The sequence below is a fragment of the Morus notabilis genome, unplaced genomic scaffold (assembly GCF_000414095.1).
Source record: "Morus notabilis unplaced genomic scaffold, ASM41409v2 Scaffold404, whole genome shotgun sequence".
Classification (NCBI taxonomy): Eukaryota; Viridiplantae; Streptophyta; class Magnoliopsida; order Rosales; family Moraceae; genus Morus; species Morus notabilis.
In genome coordinates this window covers 658,475-677,501 of record NW_010362549.1, presented here as the reverse complement: position 1 = coordinate 677,501, position 19,027 = coordinate 658,475, and the positions used below count along the sequence as shown (strand labels likewise).

The 19,027-nt window shown below is 37.6% G+C and overlaps 2 protein-coding genes across 3 annotated transcripts; both read right to left on the bottom strand.

Annotated features, from left to right (window-relative positions):
• Positions 1-770: 770 nt before the first annotated feature.
• On the bottom strand, positions 771-3,851 carry LOC21406248. The gene is made up of 3 exons (XM_010102416.2): positions 3,542-3,851; positions 1,743-2,701; positions 771-1,506 (listed from the first exon to the last, which is right to left on the bottom strand). Exons 2-3 carry the CDS (start codon positions 2,672-2,674, stop codon positions 1,020-1,022), a joined length of 1,419 nt encoding a protein of 472 aa, XP_010100718.1. The 5' UTR covers positions 2,675-2,701; positions 3,542-3,851; the 3' UTR covers positions 771-1,019.
• A 1,617-nt stretch (positions 3,852-5,468) lies between these two features.
• Positions 5,469-18,665, bottom strand: LOC21406247. Of its 2 annotated transcripts, XM_024168389.1 has the most exons (16): positions 18,177-18,665; positions 15,282-17,972; positions 14,212-14,659; positions 13,782-14,010; positions 13,199-13,363; positions 12,633-12,905; positions 12,268-12,513; positions 11,244-11,636; positions 9,682-11,088; positions 9,464-9,520; positions 8,172-8,600; positions 7,504-7,727; positions 7,237-7,370; positions 6,617-6,886; positions 6,341-6,519; positions 5,469-6,227 (listed from the first exon to the last, which is right to left on the bottom strand). In XM_024168389.1, the coding sequence occupies exons 1-16, from the start codon at positions 18,586-18,588 to the stop codon at positions 6,126-6,128; spliced, it is 7,659 nt and encodes a 2,552-aa protein (XP_024024157.1). In that variant the 5' UTR covers positions 18,589-18,665; the 3' UTR covers positions 5,469-6,125. The 2 variants fall into 2 exon arrangements, with proteins under 2 accessions (XP_024024157.1, XP_024024158.1); XM_024168390.1 differs by lacking the exons at positions 5,469-6,227; positions 6,341-6,519; positions 6,617-6,886; positions 7,237-7,370; positions 7,504-7,727 and having other exon boundaries at positions 8,600-8,663.
• Between the last annotated feature and the right edge of the window lie 362 nt (positions 18,666-19,027).

Sequence of the window (19,027 nt, the reverse complement as noted above, 5' to 3'; positions counted from 1 at the left end):
AAAAAAAGGGAAAAAGTAAAAAAAGGAAAAAATTTTTTTTTTTTTTTTTTTTTTTTTTGTATGTATTAAAAACTACTCTTTTAGTAATATACACTTTTAAACTATCAAATGATTTCATATCGGGAAATTATATACATTTTGATTTTGATATATTTGTTATGTATAATGTTTTTCTTTTTTAAAGGTATAAAATCTAATGTTCAGAAACGTATAATATCAATAAAGATATCTTTATCCGGATCCAAAAACTAATTTTACAACATATTTTGAAATTGTCGGTTAGATGAGCTGGTCAATCAACTTGACAAATTGGCCGGGGGTCCCCAGATTCTTAACTGGTCCTTTTCTCTTGAGCAATTTCCCAAAGTAATGTTTCTTTGCCTCAAAACTTTCCTTACATGAGAGGCATAATGAAGATAAGAGTTCCTAACAAATTGCTATAGCATTCATAGAATAAAAAAATAAGAAAATTTTCTCGTAGATACCGAAAAAATAAATTGCCAACAAAAATTTTATTTTCAACCGTCATATTCTTATAAAAATGATCTGTTCTGCATTTTAATCCGATATGATAATGACCAAATCTAATGGTCTAACTCTACCTACGAGTGAAAGACAAAAAAAAAAGAAAAAAGAAATAATAATGAAACTACTTCCCTTCTTCTGATTAGTAACTTCAACTTAAATCTAGAGTTGCACAAAGATTAAATCAACAACTAGCTTGGAATATTCAAGAGAAATAACAATCATTTGATTGCCAAGTGAAACCATCACATGAGAAATTGGAGGAAATACATCCCTACTCCAAGAAGAAACAGTTTTCCTCAAAAACATATATACAAGTTCTCACAAAATCATTTTGTACATAAAAGTGGATTTTGAGAATTTACATACAAAAACCTAAGGAAAGTCTAAGAAAGTACAAAGGAAATAAAATTACTCGGCCAAATTCTTCCATTTAAACCCCAATAGATATATTACTATGACATTCACAACAAGCAAGAGAAGATTTGTGCTGCCTAGAAATGAGGCAACATCCACCCCACAGTCCATCCCAGGAGCAAACCAGCACCAACAAGGCTCAACCCCAAGGCGAAAGCGACGGCGTATTTCGCCACATCATGATCCGGGCGGCCTCTTTTTTCTCCTCTACCCTTGACACCCTTATGCAAGCTCTTCCTTGGCTTCCTCTCTTCGCAAGAAGACTTCCATGGAATGATCAATGGGAAAAGATTGGAGATTTGCTGGTCATTGTTGTTTAACTGGATATATAGGGTTTCCAGCTGCAGCAATTGGAGCCACTGTTTGTAGGCGAAAAGTAGTGAGGCTTGTCTGAAGAAAAGTGTAACAATGTGCTCTTTTTCGGCATAAGCCTGCTTTGCCGCCTTCTCAGCTTCCCTTGCTCGCGTTTGAGAATGGCAGAGTGCTTCCATCAGCTGCGCTTTGCTGAATTCTCCCTCGCAATCTTGTTGTATCTCTGTCATATTCTTGTGGCTTGTACAATAACTGTTTTTGGGTCATCAAAGTCAGTACAAACTTATGTTTATGGATAAATTAGACCTGTGTACGTGTTTTATTCTATAATACAAAACCAACATGACTCATTGAATCAAAACCAGCGTCATAAATCTAGAGAGTGTAAATGTAACAGCAATCTATGTGCATCAACATAGTTTCCTTTTAAAAAGATGAAATAACTCGAAAAGTAACTGAAATTGGGAGGGAAATTTAGCTACAAGTACCTTGAAGTTTCGTCAGATTCGTAAAGCGAAAGTCCTTTGGTTAAACACCCCGGTATCTCTTGCGTTCTTCCAGAGTTAGCAAAGCCCGGAGAACGAACAGTCCCAGTGGAGGAGAGACTACCAGTTTGAGTTCTCCAATCCAAAGATGATGCAGAAATCTCCTTACTGTCAAAACAGCCAATGCGAGCATAAGGGTGTCTTCTATGGGACGTCTTTTGAGGCGGGGGAAGATCGCAGTTCCCAACACGGTCAAGTGATTTCTGCGCAACCAAGGATACCAATTCATCTCTATCCGTCATCCGCCACCATGGCTCACTCTTTTCACTCCCCATCCAACTATATTCTGGCTCAAAGCACATTTCATTTGATTGTTTCGTATCTGAGCAATCAATAGAATCCACCTGCATAATTTCCCAGCTAACTGTTGAATCCTCAAGTCCAATAAGCTCTTCTATGTCCTTACCATCTAAGGCCTTTACATTTTTCTTTCCTACTTCTGAAGCTTTCTTTTGGGCAGCATTATGTACACTAACAAAACACTCATTGTTCTTGTCTCCTTTCCTTTTGTGCGCCTCACTTATTCTGGATGTCGAGTTTACAACACCCGCATTCTTAGTTCCCTCCTCATTCTCCAAAGCATTCATCTGTTCATATGTAAAACCCTTTTGGCATCCGTAATTCGGTTGCATATGGAGCCACCATCTTGTGTCAGGGGGTAAATTAGAATACGACGGACACCTGTTAGTAGGCATGAAACCGACAGCAGGATGGTCTGGCCCGTCGGTTGCTGTTGCGTGTCCTCCCGCTTCAACTTGTTTCGATGTTGAAGAGGATTGGCAGCAAGCTAATTTAGGAGCTCTTTTTGCATCTTCTTGGACAAAGCAACGATTGGCCGCTCTTTGCCACACAGCTCTTGCTTCTGCTACTGCCATTTTTCTCTTATTCGTCGCACATTTATTCTGTAGAAGGAGAAACAAAACAAATTAGAAAGGATATAATATCCAAACAGGTATGGATCTAATTAAGAAAAAAAAAGTTCCCTAGATATCATTTTGAGTATCCAAAAAAAAAAAAAAAGGACCGTCCAATATTTCTATCCCGCTAAATTCAATAAAGATATAGTTCTAGCCTTCTAAGCCTAGCCTTGAGCCATGGGTGATTCAACAAATCAAAAACAATCCAAGAGAAAAATTATCTAAACCCACCAAAAGGATTTGATTGACTAAAACCACCATGGGCCTCTGGGAATCAGAATAATGTTAAAAATGTATTCTTTTCAACTGGAATGAACAAATGTATGCCTTTTTACAGACAAATAATTTATCATCAACGACCAATCCATAAATACAAATAAGAAACTTTAGTAATTGGTTTGGAATCAGAATCAAATACAATAACTTTCTTCAATTAGATTCTCCAATGCAGTTCTGGAAAGATCCAAAAATGAAGGAAAAAAAAAAAAAAACTGAGGATAAGATAAGGATAAATCAGCAATCAATGCCCCTCATCACTGAAGGTTCTCAAAATTCATCAAATTTATAATAGTCAATCAAAAAAAAAAAAAAAAAGAATAAAACCCAGAAAAATCAAACACCAATCCATGTCAAGGAGCCTAAAAATAAAAATTCAGCACCAGGCTATCCATCTAAACAAAAAAAAAGGGTCAAATTATTCTAATTTAACAACAGGAGCAAAAGAACCTAGTTTTTTAATATAGATGAAGCATCAAAAGATAATTCCTAATCCTATCAAAGGAAAAAAATAATAATAAAAAGAAGAAACCCAATAGAGAAACTCAACTGAATTGAAGAAGCTTAATGAAGATGGCCAAGTGGGTGCTCCTCAGAAGTTAGATCTGCTATAAATGAAGTAACATATGTAGAAACGAAACGTTTTTTGTGTGAGATCCAATCCAACAAAGAGACTAAACGAATCTAAGACCAAGCAAGAAGATGATGACCCATGTCAGAGACGGCAAGGAGAGAGAGTGAGAGAAAAAGAGGAGAGAGAAAGAGAGGGTGGTGGTGTCATCCTTGCTTCTTTTTTTTTTTTAATTTTTTTTTTAATGTTTTTCAGTTATCATTCTCTGCTATCGGTTTGCAACTTTGCAATTACAATTCACCTAACGACCACTCATAGAGCGGTTTTTTGCCTGTCGTTTTGAAAAAGGGATCCGTACTAGTTGAGTTGTTGCGTAAAACACGTGGCATGTGGTGGCGCGTATCAAAGATGAACGTGGGGTCCACGCCGGTTATAGGATAAGACCCGTTTTATCTATTAAAACGGAGAGAGTGCTCGACTCTCACGCAAGCATGAAAATCCTGGGTTCCTAACTCCGACCAACCACCCTTTGATTTGCCTCTCCAAAGAAATAGATAAATACAGATAAAGAAATTGTATACAAAAATTGGCATATCTGGTGGACCCCACGAGTGCAACCCCATTTTTCATTTCAAGAAACTAAGAGCTAAAAATGGACTGCTGAAAATCATGTTATTGAAAGTTTCTGGGTTAATAAGAGGTGCCTTTTATCTAAAAGAAAAAGAGATTAGTGGTGTACTATTCTGAATTTATATGTTTTCGTTAACTCATACTTAAGGACTCTAAAATCACATCGACACGAATTAATAAAAATCAAATTTTAGATGATATCGTTCTTCACCACTACTGTCGTAAGAGAAACTTGTTTATTACCTTTTAACTCGAGTAAAATTAGTAAACTGTGTGTGGGCCCCCGGTTTTCTGGATTCGTGTTTGATATGTCCTTCGGCTTAGGATATAATTGTGGGCGATCAAGTATAATCGAGAAATAAGAATCAAAGGTCTATTCATTTCGTTGATTCGAATTTAGAATTTAAATTTTGTTACAGTAAAAAATTCTTACAAATAATCACATTTAATTTTTTTCTTACAGTAAAAAATTCTCACATAAAATCACATCTCAACTCAAATTAAAAACTCAAATCAACGAACTAAACAAGTCCGAAAAAATATAATCGAGATCAGGGTGTGTCATGATTGATGGGAGTGGAAGAAAAAGCAGCACTCTTCCAGTAAAAGCAACTCGCACTTTGAACTTGCTTATTATATGCAATATCCTTTTTTTTTTTTTTCTTGACTTACCGTAGTGCACTAAGATATACACTTTGCCAGGTGAAACAATGTCATTGATACAACCTTCGTCTGTGAAATGATGATATACGCGCTTCTGTTTAGCTCTTTGAATCGCCCACAGGAATGCTTCCCCTGGTATTGGCAGTACTAGAGTGGAGAGGATTTAGTAACCTATTTTTTCTCTGTTGGCTGAAACCATAGTAATTTTTTTTTCCAGACGGCCAAGATGATGAAAGTGGAAACCGTGGCAAAAGCTAGGAGGAAGTTGAAAAGGCACACCATTAAAGTCAGAAGAAACATGTTAGGTTGCCAAATTGTCCCAAAAAGTGCATAAACTAGGAAACGGATTTCTCTAGCTAAATTACGTGGAAGCCGGTGGCTTAGGGCCAAATTAATATACCTCTCCAAGAGAATGCACTCTAGAGAAAAAAAAAAAAAAGACGGGAAAGAAAAGAAAAGGAAATAACACAAGAATAAGAAGATAAACGTTTTTATTCGTTTCAGCTCAAGCCACGCATAACATTAGGAAAAGAAGAGGACATCAGCAATATATATATATATATATATATATATATATATCTGTTTTATTTTTTTTTTTCTTGGGATGAAAAAACAATCTCTTATAATACAACCGCCTGTGAAAAGAATGAAATCACTAATCACTAATATACACTACAGAGCATTCTGCATTGTAGAACTAATTATGGGATACATTTTGGTTTCACAAATATATACAAAAAAAAAAAAAAAAAAAAGCCTCAAGTAAACACACGCGTAGTAAAAAAATTTGCGACGTATCCAAAAATTAGGTTCCATTGCTGATTCTTCGCCGGATCTTTAACTCCATAAGTGCAACCGGGAAAGAAGAGGCATGTCTTAGCTCATTAAACCAAGAAAGCAGTGCAAAAGTCTTGAAACATATGGGAATGACTTTGCGTTTACTATAGTAAGTCACAGAGATTCACGGGGAACGGGGAGGGAGTTATTCACATTCCTTCCTGTTAGTTGGCCATGGAGAAACCGTAGGCAAGAGAAAGAAACAAAAAAAATTGACTTCTATTTGCGAATCAAAGTAGGCAAGGGTCAGGATTATCTTGGGCATCTGTCAGGGTCTGCAGTGTTGCTGTTCCTAACCGATGTAGAATGCCAAATATCGCAATGCGTGGTGTTTTCCTCTTTACCTTATTTCAAGTCGCTGGAGAATTCCCATGAAACTAATTATCCAAATGCAACTCGGATCGACTTCCTTACGTCTTATGTTATGCCGCCTTATTTCCTGTGTTGGTCTTTGAGCTCAATCAGCTTTACACTACCGTCTCCACCACATGTAAGAAAACCATGTGAAACAACTTGTATATCTGTGACAGCAGCCTGTGAAGATGAATATGATATTGCTTTAGCATATGCAAGCCAACCAAAATTAGTGTAGTTGCGGTTCTACGGGCATACACAAAGAATAGCACTATAAAGGAACAACAAATTACCCGAACTACCCCACCATAGCCTCGAGAGCTTGGTTGCAAAAATGTATGTCTATCATGCAATTTTGGCCAATGAAATAACATCCTAGCTTTTCTTGCATCCCAAAGTTTAACGTCCCCATCTTTGCTTCCCGTTAAGAATAAACTGGTATTTGGGATTGTAGATACCTTGGTAACACTCCCTTCAATCAGATCAATTCGGAGAACAAGTCAATGATAACAATCAACTAAACAGTAGTGAGTGGACATAGTCGTTCCTGAGATTCACTTTGCTTATACCTGAATGAGCCTTTGGTATGTACCAAACCATCCCATTTATGTTTTGGTCCCCAACTCTGTTCCCATTAGCTGTCCGCGTGTCAACATTTGATGATGTGGTGGTGGTTTGTCCACCATTACTAGAATGGTTGTGCCTTTTAGTCTTTCCAGTAGCAATGTACCGAAAATCATGAACTCCAACATCGCCACCTTTACCGCCAGTAACAATAAGGGGAGAAATAGAACCACTTCCTATGTCATTATCAAAGACTGAAAGAGAGCGTGCACCACCTTCACATAAAAAGGAGAAAGGTTCATATAACATGAGATGAGCGTAAAAATTCTGAGCGTACTTTTATTCCACTTACTTTTTATTTTGTTGATTTCTAATTGATTTGATTGCAAGAAATATTTGGAGATTCAAGTAGACAACTTATCCTTTTTCAGTAAAAATATGTTTCTACTTTTTCCTTGAGCACTTTTTTGTTTCTTTTCTCGAGATATAAAGAATTAAGAGGATCGTGGGGAATCATGCACCTAATTTCACCTTGCCAAAACACAGTTCAAGACTTGCTCAGAGACCTTTTACTAAAATTGAAACCAAAAAAACAAAAAAAAACAAACAAAAAAAGAGTTTATACCTTCATGACATATAATTGAAGCTTGTGAAGTTGTGGGTGGAGCTAACGTGTCCCATATAACCACATTAACGCCAGAGGAGCTATATCCAGCTAAAGCAATGATAGATCCACTCGAAGTAATATAAGTAACATCCCTGCGAATGACAATACATATGGATGTAACAGTTCCCCAAGAAAAATTAGGAATTTAACTCTGTTCGTTTCAACCCAAGAACATAGGACAAAATTGAAATTGTTTCTTGAACTTTCTAAATTAATTACACATACGATGCATGGCCATCAAAGCAGTGTGATGTTTCTGTTGGATAAATATTGTTCCTTCCTCCCACCTCCAACTGCCACGTACATACGGTGCCATCTAAGGCAGCAGAAGCAAATCTGTGTCCATAATGGTCATACTGCAAGGCAGATATTGAGGCAAGAGCATACGGTGGAGGGACATTTGCAGCAGGAAGTACTCCATAAGTGGCAGTAGCTTTCTTCTTACCAAACTGTACATATAAAATTTTGAATCAATATATATGCCCTCAAAGCTAACAACTTGTAATGTGCTTGTTTTGCAAAAGACTTTCACTGCTTTTCTAAAATATTAGTTTCCTTCCTCTATCACCATGTTTAATCTTTCGTCCAAATAAAAAGAAATTATAAAGTCAACACTCAAGAGCTTCAACACCAAACACATAAGCCTTTTCGTTAGAATAGAACTCCAGTCTGTCTAACCATGAGCCCAGTTGATGAAATGGTTCTTGCAACTTGCAAAACACTAGAAACATAACCAAGAGGCATTTCACAATATTTTCACTGAAACAATTTCAAGGAAACCAAACTCTAAAAGAAGATATTTTAGTAATACAAAAAAGATTGCAACGCGTAATACTCAAGAATAATGAGGGGAAAGAAAACAACATACTAATTAGAAAAGCCAAGTTTCATACCTCCCATAAGTAAATGTGTGTATTGCTAGAGCCAACCAAGAAGATGGGCCGAGAGGGATGACTGGAGAAAGCTCTAGTACTTATATTCTCCACAGTGGGTGTAGAATCCACAACCTCCTCGAAGTCCTCTTGAGTTCCCCAACCTAAGCCAGAGGCACCAATACCAGCATAACCTGGAACACCAAATGCCCCACCCCCAGTCAAGTCTCTCCTGGGCTTTGCGAAAGAGCCCACGCCAACAGTTGCTCCACCCAGTCCAAGGTGTGCCCCTTTCTTGCTCCCAAGACCAATACCAGGAGAAACATATGTAGGAGCTGGGTTTGACTCAGAACCAGCCCATCCATTCGGCGGCCAACCAGCCTCTAACCAAATAGAATCAGACTGATCTCCGAAAGGTATTTCATCTTCCCAGTTGAAAAATAGTATACCCTGAATCAGACAGCAACTCGTATGAAAAATCATTTATGTCTTTGTCTGTAGAATGGAAGCAAGCTACAAAACAATGGCCAAAATGATATCTTTCGAACATTGAAAAATCAGTGTAAACCAGCTATTGAGATAGCAGCCTGTTTTCAAATAATCAAGATAAAGCTAGAGTGCTTGACTATATTAATACCCCGAACTAGGGAGCTGTCATGAACTGTTCATGCATCAATCCACTTACAGGTACGAGATACGCAAGGCAAAAAAATTTAAGTTTCCTTGGAAACTCAGTTTTTACCAGCAAGCCAAAGTTCACAGACAACACAGCTTATACACCCCAGGGACAACTGAATTTCTCCAAATATACCACCAAACAAAGTTTAAATTTCCTTTTGGACGAAGAGTCTGGATCTTCAATTTTGTTATTTGCATGACTTGGTGGACCGGAAACCATAACATCTAAAACAGGTTAAACTTTTGAAAAGTGGCTACACACTTTTATCTGAAGCAACCACAGAAAAGTAGGTGCCTGGATTTGAAATATGCCGGCCACACACCAATGAATTCATGCATTTTCCTATGCAAGTTAAAGTTGGAACTTATATCTGTGAAACAGCAAAACAAATAGAACATTTGACCCCCCAGAAACCCAGCCGTAAATATTAGTCATGTTTCTGATTTTTTTTTGCTTTCCTTTTTTTAGCTATTTCAATATAAGGACAAGAATTGGGAGCATGAACACATGCTAATGCCTAATAGAGCTTGCAAGCCAATGAGAAAAAGATGGTAGTGAAAAAACCATAAACAAAACAGAATTTCAAGACAAACCAATATGACAAATATATTGAAGTAAAAGTTTTAGGACTTACTTTTCGGTTGCTAGCAACAGCAGCTTGTCCTTGATGAATGGAGTTGATGCACAATGCCTGCCAAAAGGAATGGATTTATTACGGTAAATATATGAACCTCAAAAAAATAAGGGGCAACCTCCAGTTATCAAAATACGATAGACCCTACAATATTGAAGATCCACATGATATCAGGTGAGAAAAAGATGGATAAAGTTATAGGAATAAATGAAACTTACCTCCAAAAGTTCGCCATTCCTCTTGAGCACTTCTCTAGGGCTCAAGAAGGACAAAATATCCTTAGTAATGGTATTATCTTTCTGCCATGACCACAAAAAAGTATTCCCGTTCTGAAATATCCATCTCGTAGGTGCCCCAGTTTCAGTAGTTGCTGAGCTAGTGCTAGGTGAACCTTTTTGATTATGGGCTTCCTCAGTTTCGTCTATCACACCAATGCCTTCGCATAGGTCATTCCATCCTATAGAAGGTTTATGATCAAAGCAGTGCAAGAAACTTATTTTTTCCACAGCAAAACTTTCGGATATTAATTTAGGTTCAGCACATATGTCCCATAATCTATTGAATCCATCTTCATCATTGAACACGTCCAGATGGACAATATCCTGACTTAGATTCTGACAGGGGTCTCTGCTTTGAGCCTGACTAGATTCTTCCAACCAAATAAGAGTCTTTGCGTGCCATCCATATTCCATCTTCTTGTGTACATATGATGCCAGCTGTTTTACATGATATGAAGAAACGTGTTCTGCTGTGGTCTTTAATAGCTTGACCGAGATCAACAAAACCAGCCCAATCTGTTCTTTTGAACTGTTCTCATCAGATTCCAAATTTGTGGTATTAAATGATCCTGAAGAAGGTCTGCCATGGGATAAGCCAGAAAAACAGCTGTCTTCAAGTTTATATGACATGGTATTTAGTTTATGCTTAATAAATCTGGACATGTGTTGCCACAAACAAGCCCCTATAATATGCCACCGTTCATCTTCTGGAATTGAATGTGGTATATCCGAAACTTGATTTTCTAACAGCTCATCAGAATTCTGTGGACCTTTTCCTACATCACGATGCAATAAACTTTGGACAAGATCTACAATCTCAGGGAGACGCTTCTTCAGATTTGCAATATCAACATCATAAAGTGTATGCACATTGGTATGCGTCAACAACAGAGGTTCCACAATCTTAAAGAGACCTCTAAAGTTTCTTTGAAACCAAGAATATGCAAAGTATAGAAAATATTCAACTAAGTCAAGAATGATGAGATATTCACTTAGGGATTTACATGTCATCCTCAAAGAAGCTCTTAAAAGCCGCAGTGACAACAGAACACATTGAAAATCATATCCCCAAGCATTGGAACGTGAAGATGATATACTTTCACAAGATACATCAGTTTCAATAAAATATGACAGTTGGGAACACGTCAAGCTGCAGGCAATAATAAATCGCGAAAACAATAGGGAGGTTTCTTCAGTAACCTTGAAAAGTGGTTTAGTTGTAAGACTATGCAAGCATATTCTATCAACTGTTTGGATTTTGTCTGGCAAGTGATCGTGATTTATATATCCACAAAATAGATCATATCCAACAAACAACAGGCCGTGATTGTATAATGAGATTAAAATCTGCAGAATGGAGAGGGAACAAAATTAAGTCGAGTGACAAAGATAAAATCCTCATGTTCGACAAGCTTAAAATGTATGAACTAAGTAATACAAAGTTTCATCACTAAAAGTTTCTTGTTTAAAAAAAAAAAAAGAACTATATTATATATGCATACCTTGCTAATTAGACACAATGGACGTAGTGAAAATTTTTGCTCAAACTGTAGCATTTCTGTGTCAAGCTTATGTTGAAAGCTTTCAAGAAGTTCCACGAAGTGATGATGCTCATATTCTTTTGAGCACATATGAGCTCCAGCAGATCCAACAATGATATCTTCCCAGCTCGGATGTTCTCTTAGCAATTTTGAGAAGTATTTAAGTGCTAAATCAATTTTAGCATGATACTCAAGACAAAAGGCAACATCGTCTGAAAGCCAATTAGAAGAATCTCTGGCAGAAGGCTTTAGGATTCCATGTAGAATGTTTGAATGCTCAGAACTGGATATACTTCCTTGATTTGTATTCCCAAGAACGTTCAGTGAAGATGATAAGCACTCCAAAGCTTCAAGCTTACAGTGAGCATGAAATATATTAGCATAACCCAAACATAGACAGGCCACCTTTGAGGTCTAGTTTATCAGTAACTAATAAAAGGAAATCCAACATCTAAAAGATGTGTGAAAACATGCATAATATTTCGAACACTAAAACTGTAGGGTAGTGTAAAGGACTAATTAATACTGGGCAACTTGGATAGAGCATCTGGGCAAGCCTTGTAAGGTTCTATATGGTTATCCATCCAAATGCCTTCAAGACATATCTAAGGTCGTAGAAGATCCAATTGCACTCAGAACTGAACCACTTAAAAGTCTAAAGAGTTAAGGTGCCTTGTTCAGAGAAGAGGACAAAGAACCACCAACAAGGGCAAGTATGCATAAGTTTGTACTTTGTATCTAAGAATTTCCTCAAAGAAAAAGGTTTGAAGCTGTGTATTAAAGTTAATCAAGGTTGTACATTAACTAGAAACTTGAAATAGTATAGCTGAATATTTTTGCACATCAGTAAATTATTCCCTAAATAAAAATAAAAATAAAAAATAAAACATAAAAAACCTGAAATCACAAAAATAACTTTCAGAGTATACTACCATCCAGAACTCAATCCAATATAGCAACAGAATGAAACACAAATAGAACTTACAGGAAGGCCACGTCTGCTTAAGGCAATCGTTGTCATCAGAATCGCCCACCTACCAAGTATTGCAGTATTTTGGTCCCCAATAGCATTTCTCGTATTATTTTTGGCTGCAAGTGTATGGCAATAGAGACCAATCTTTGGCCCTAAGAAACAAACATTGTTGGAGCAAACTGTGGACTTTTCAATTGCAGAATCAGTTTTGAAACTAAACATTCTCATAAAAGATTGGTAGTAATTCCCCAGTTCCCACTGCAAATCAAGGAGAGTCCACAATAAGTTATTTGAGAAACAACAGAGATGTCACCCATGCAGCTTTCTATGATAGCATCTTAAAACGAAGATTATTCAGTTATTTTTGAAAAAGGCACCTCCAGAAGGCTCGTTAGCCAATTGTCGCCCTTCTCAATTGCAGATGGAAGCATAAATTTTGTTATTAGGTGATGCTCTGATGGTCCACCACACCCCTCAACCAGCCGACAAATTACTAGTGCCAGTTGTTCATCCCCAAGGTTCTTTGCGCAGACATTGATAGCAGAGGCAATATCACCTCCAAGCAGGAAGAAAGCAATAGCTAACTCCAGCTGATGTCTCCCCATTAAAACATATGCATTCTTTAACGCCGCTAACTTATTCTTCTCTTCCTGCAAGTAATGACACCACCACTTATTAAAATTTGAAACTCTTACGAAAACCAAGCATTAACAAATTAGCTAAACCATCAAACAATGTAAGATAGAACGCAACAAGTAGACGCAAGCCAAGGAGAGGGGAGAAAAATGAAAGACGTCTCTATAACAGACTACCACCAAATGGCAGTAGATGGTGCAGAACTTCACCGGAAAAGATTTCTTATGCCTCTTTCACATTACTTTTTTTCTGGATTCTTCCAAATAATTCAATAACATACTGGCCCTTACGTAACTTTTTACACTACCTTGAAATTTCGTGAAAGAAATCCCACCAGGGGCTTGTCCTTCTCATCCTTGCTGATTTTGAAAAGGCCAGCTAAGACTTGGATTCTATTCAGAGCAACGTATAACAATGCACAATCCTTAGGATTTTTGTTCTTCAGATACTGCGACCTTGCCAATTTTTCCATCTACATAAAAAAAAAGTGTCAAAACTGCTTGACATAGTTATAGACTTATAGTACAACATAAAAAAAAAAAAAAAATAGTCAAAATAAATTCATCCAGATTTATGGTCAAATGAGAGAGGAAAGGGTGCACTGTGGAGAAGTATAAAAGTACACCATCCAGTCTCCAAACAATAAAATGACAAAATTACTTGCACAATAATATGGGATTATATTTGAATAATTTTCCTCTCAAAATCACTTGCTCATTGCAAGAACAATTTTTCAGTTGAAAATTCCCACGTAACATGCATAACTAAACTGGATAGCTCTATTACTACTCGATCAGCACAAAAAGTCAGGTTCTCTTACAAAGTTGAGAAGAGCTGTTTCCCTAGCTTAATGGATTCACTAGAATACTAATAAAAGATGAAAAGATTACCTTTGTACGCAGTTGTGCTGCATTTGTGAACCAAAATCCAACACCCAAGTTACGCATTTCTGGCCAAGATGGTTCATTTGGTAGAATAGATCCAAACAAATTTTCCTCACAATCAGAGTGATAGGCCCACACAATCAAGCTAGAATCAATAACCAATTCCTCCATGGTTGCTGGTCTACTGAACCTTTGGAAAAAGTGTAATTGCTGAAACTTCAATTCCACCCAGAACCTACAAAGAAAACATAGGTAATAATAATTCAGAAACAAGTAAGTTCTAACATGATGGAAAGATTCAACAAACCGCTACCTCATTCTAAAGAATCTACACAAGATCAAAGAACATTTTACATGTTCAAAAACAGAAAGAAAAAGGAATCTTTGACCGCGAAAAATTTGTGGAATGCCATCTAAACATGAACGGAAGAATTACCTTTGTCCAGGTTCATCAAGACTTCCATAAGCAGAGTTTGGATTAGTAATTTCACCAAGAAGATCTATTACGGCAAGAATTTGTGTCTTCTCTACATTGGTTATAGAAGCTAACTCGTAAAAGTTCTCAAGTGGCTCAATGAAGGCAATTAGTTCAGATCTTGTTGAAGAGGATGTAAACAAGTTATTAGAAGAATTAGAGTCAAAATTGTATGCAAACTGGGATATGCCCATCTGAAACTGAGAAGTTGAAGTGGTTAAAGCGGCCTTTCCACCCCAGTGGAATCCTTTGTCAGGTAAACTTTTTTGGAGGAGTCCTTCAAAATAATTTGACAGAGGAATTTGTGGAACAATATAGCTAAAATTGATTGTGCCACGTTTCTCCTCAGAAGCACGAGTAAGGCATTCAATAAGATGCCTCAGAGCTGAATATGCTCGCTTCCAATTGCCTAAACACATCAGAGATAGAAGCTTAAACAACATTACACTAAAAGTTCAAATAAACATCAAGTACAAGCACAATGAAAACAAAGCATTCCAAAAATAGTTTCCATAAGGAAGATTATTGTAGGAAAGCCATATTTGGTCCACAATTTGTTGAAACTAACAATGGAATTAGGAAGTATGATATGTACAAGATAACAACGTGACATAAGTCGAAGGGCTAGGATGAGATGAGCTAAATTAATTGTTGCCTAGCTCCTTTTCTAACAAGATGTAAGGTTTATCAGGTAGGAAAGTCATGATAACGGCACTGCATGCAATTTCTTAAGACGTGCCGCTCCGTCTCATTTCAGAACTACGCTTAGTTTTTTCTTTTGTTTTTGTTTTTCCTCCCTTAAATGTATGCATATATTAACGTAAATATTTGTTTGAAAATTATGGGGAAAAAATAATATCTATACCGAGAATATCCATAATAATGAAAGCACCAACTTAAAATGAGGCAGAAAAATGATATATTTCTGTCTCATTGTTCAGTTAAAATCACAAGACAATTGCAGCAGCTCTGGGCGACTTCTAAGTTAAAAATGACAAGGATTTTCATTTTGATCATTTTTGTTTTTATACCTGTGAAGATATTCATAAGGAGTGCCTCGGGATGATAAAGTTGCAGAGATCCACCTAACTTCTCGGTCACTTCTAGCATGTTCCATAAACCAAGTTTCACGCTCCAACCATCCTCCAACTGGGCCCTTGCTGCCAACAAACTGCTAAATTGACAATCCTTTTTCGTATTAGTATTTTCAGGAGTTCCAAAGTTTTTCTCTTTGCTATTGTCCTCAAGTATCAATTCTGTCAACTTACCGATGTCACAATCACTGAAAATTGCAGAATGAATGTCCTCTTCTTTTTCACCCGCAGCACATAGGAAAATGCTCTTACAATTTTCTGAATAGACCTTAGCCTGTTGCTTTTTATCTATGAGGAACACCCATTGACTGGTTATCGACAGATAACGATCATGAACAACAACAGCTGTTGCTCTTGGGCCCCAAAGAAAGTCATTAATTGGAGAGATGGTACAAGCATATGCAATGCAGCGCCAAATTTCCCCTTTCAAAGATTTTCCAGAGTCCAAGAAAGTCTTACCACTAAAACATCTCTGAGCATAAATACGCAACTGATTCTGCTTGCAGACGCCAAGTAATAACTGACCATTACCCGAGGTTAACCAATTTAAAGCAACAACTTGACCATCGAGGGCTATTGTGTCTTCTAAAATAAAAGCCCCTGAACCCACAACATGTGCAGACTCCCATACACAAACAGTGCTAACCTCATTTGAATGAAATTCCTTGCAGATGGTTGCGACCTTTCGACCACAGTCGCTTAAACACATAGCACTAATGGGCCCCTGATGTGCCAAAAACATGCCGACAAGCTCCCATAGTGCAGAAGAGGTTGATGCTTCACTGAGCTCACTTCTCCACAATTTCACATAACCATTAGCGCAGCCCGTGGCCATGATATATGCAGGATGCCTGAAGGTTTGATTGCTAAAAGAAGTCGATACTTGTGAAACCAAATGGTCTGGAGATACCACAGCAAAACTTGTAACATGATCACGCTTGTGAGGTTCTGGTAGTTGTGATGAGCAAGGACAAACGTTAACACAATATCTTTTACCACAAAAATTAGTTCCAAAATTCCATGTGCCGCATTCATCAGCATCTGTTGACTCAAAATTACAATTACAGCAGCTTCCTGATAAATCATAAGAATGCAAGTTGACTTCCCATGAAAGGGCCCGAAACCCATTCATCCATATGCCCAAAAGCAATAATTTATGAGACTTTAAGATGTCATTTCTAGTAGAAGGCAAAGGAATCACAAAGATAATGGTTGGACCTTCCTCAAAAGGACCATGACCCGTGAAAGGTATAGTACACAAGTAGTGACATTCTACATTTTCGTCTTCCCTTTCATTTATCTTAACAACAAAGCAATCAATTCCTCCAACATGTCCCAAAAGGAGAACAAGTTCTTGATCCAGTATTGAAGGAGCCCATCTCAAGCTTGTATACTTGGAACAAGAAACCCGAGTTCCAAGCTTCCCATGGAGCTCCCATGTGGGAATTAATGTTGGACGACCCAAAATGCAGTTAGAAATTGTAGACATTGACCAAAATAGAAGCAACCCATTGGAATCTAAGGACACGGCAAATTCAACTTCACAGCTACAAGGATGCACAGCTACTTGTAAGATTTTTCCAGTATGACCATCTAAATTTAATACTCCACCAGGCAAGCAAGAAACATTCTCTCTTAAATTATGTTCAACTGATAACTCCTCTATAGTACCAGATGTTTGTGTACATAACAGTGACCAAGCCAAGGAATTAGAAGGTAACAATTGAATCAAAGAGCACATTTTTGGTGGACCAGAAGCACTATTCCTCAATATTGCAGCTTTACTCAGAAATATTCCCTCTTTAGAATTCAGAAAATTGATCCTAGAAAGTCCATCTTCCAGACCCTGCAGTTCTAGTGTCTTCCACAATGTAACTCGAGGAAATCTCATTGGAGAGACATCATCTAGACAATGAACTCCCCAGAGACTAACCAACGTTCCTGGACCAAACCCAATAATCCACTCACAACTGCCAGCCTTGTCGTGATCATATCTTTTCGAGGAGAAGAACTTTTTAGCACCTTCACCAGCTTCAAATATACCCTCGATTTCTATGGCCCATGTCACAAACACATCCATACCTAAAGTTCCACTCATCGACTGATTTATCTCAATTACAGCAGCAACATAAAAGGACCTCCTCACTGTCTCCTTGCCAACTTTTCTGCCCTTTCCATTATCAATCTCACACCACAACCTTACAGTTCCATCTAAGCAACAAGTTAGCAGCACATTTCTCTCCGAGTTTTTACCATCCCCATTTGATTCTCTACCTATCTGCCTCCACTGAATCATTGATACAGGAAAAGGATGATTTAGCTCAACTTTCCCATATCCCAATTTTCCATCATTTTGACACACTGATACACATGATGATCCTTCGTTTTGCGGTGTATTCGCATAAGTTGCCGTTGCAGAAGGTCCATCAATAGACCATGTAGCGGAAACCAGAGTTTGAGGTCGATCAGTTTTAAACTTCCAAGCGATTTCCCAAAACCTGTTGCTTCTTCTCCACAGAACAACTTCAACTCCGCCGGCAACAATTCCGTCCCCGGAGCCGGTCCATCGGACTGCATCCACCTTGGCAGATTGAACAAGTATTGCACTCTGGCTCCAACAAAAAGAACCTGAATATGAGTGCAAAAAATTTCGAAAGTTTTACATCCAAATAAAAATTGGGATCAAGTATTGCATTTTGGATATCACACAATTTGCAAACACTCCAACATAGCAATTAACACAAAAATCCCAAAATCTAGCAAAAAAATTCCTAACTTTTTGAGTTCATTTTCTAGTTTTGTCCGACCATTTTCTCATAAACCAAACAGTACCTTGAGAAGTCCCCGAATCATGAGCGAACACCCAAACGCAATTCTCGGCCGCCGCGGCGAGCTCACCGACGGAGGGCGTCGCGGAAGACCACGAGACGGCGTTCACGGCAGAAGAAGGATCGCCGGAGAGCTCGAAAACCTGCCGGAAAAGAGGTCCGATTACGGTTTCGTTGGAGGAGAGTGGAGAGGGGAAGTGAGAGATGACTAGGAGAGAGGAAGCTCCGTAGGCGATCCATGAGAGGTCGGAGAAGTTCGGGAGCCAGTCGATGGTGGACCCGGGCGGATCGGTACGGGTCGGAGCGGGAGGGATTGTGTCGGATCTGAGGAGAGAAAGAGGAAGATGATGGATCGGATCGATGTTGGAGAGAGAGGTTTTGGAAGTAGTAGAGGACTGTGTCTCTGTGTCCGCCATTGTTAATCTTTCATGGTCTGATCAGAGAGGAACTAAATTGAGTTAGAGAAGACGAGCTATATTTTGGCTAGTTTGATAGCGCCGTGGATTCCAGAAAAATTGCTTTTACCCTGAAAAAACAACTTATAAGAATCTACTCAGTATTTAATAAACTGTAATTATAATAACTGTACTGATTTTAAAATTAATATAATAACGTTTGATAAATTTTAATATTAAATTATTGTGAATATATAAAATAATCATGATATGAAACTTAAATATATATAATTATTTTTAGTATTTAAAAATACTTATTTAATTTAAAAAAATATAATGCTATAATTTTGAATTTTTTTATAATAAATTTATGATAATTAGTTTTTTTTTTCATTTCTTCATTCACAATATAATTACAACTAAAATAAGCATTAATGACTAATCAATTTGTTAAAAAAAA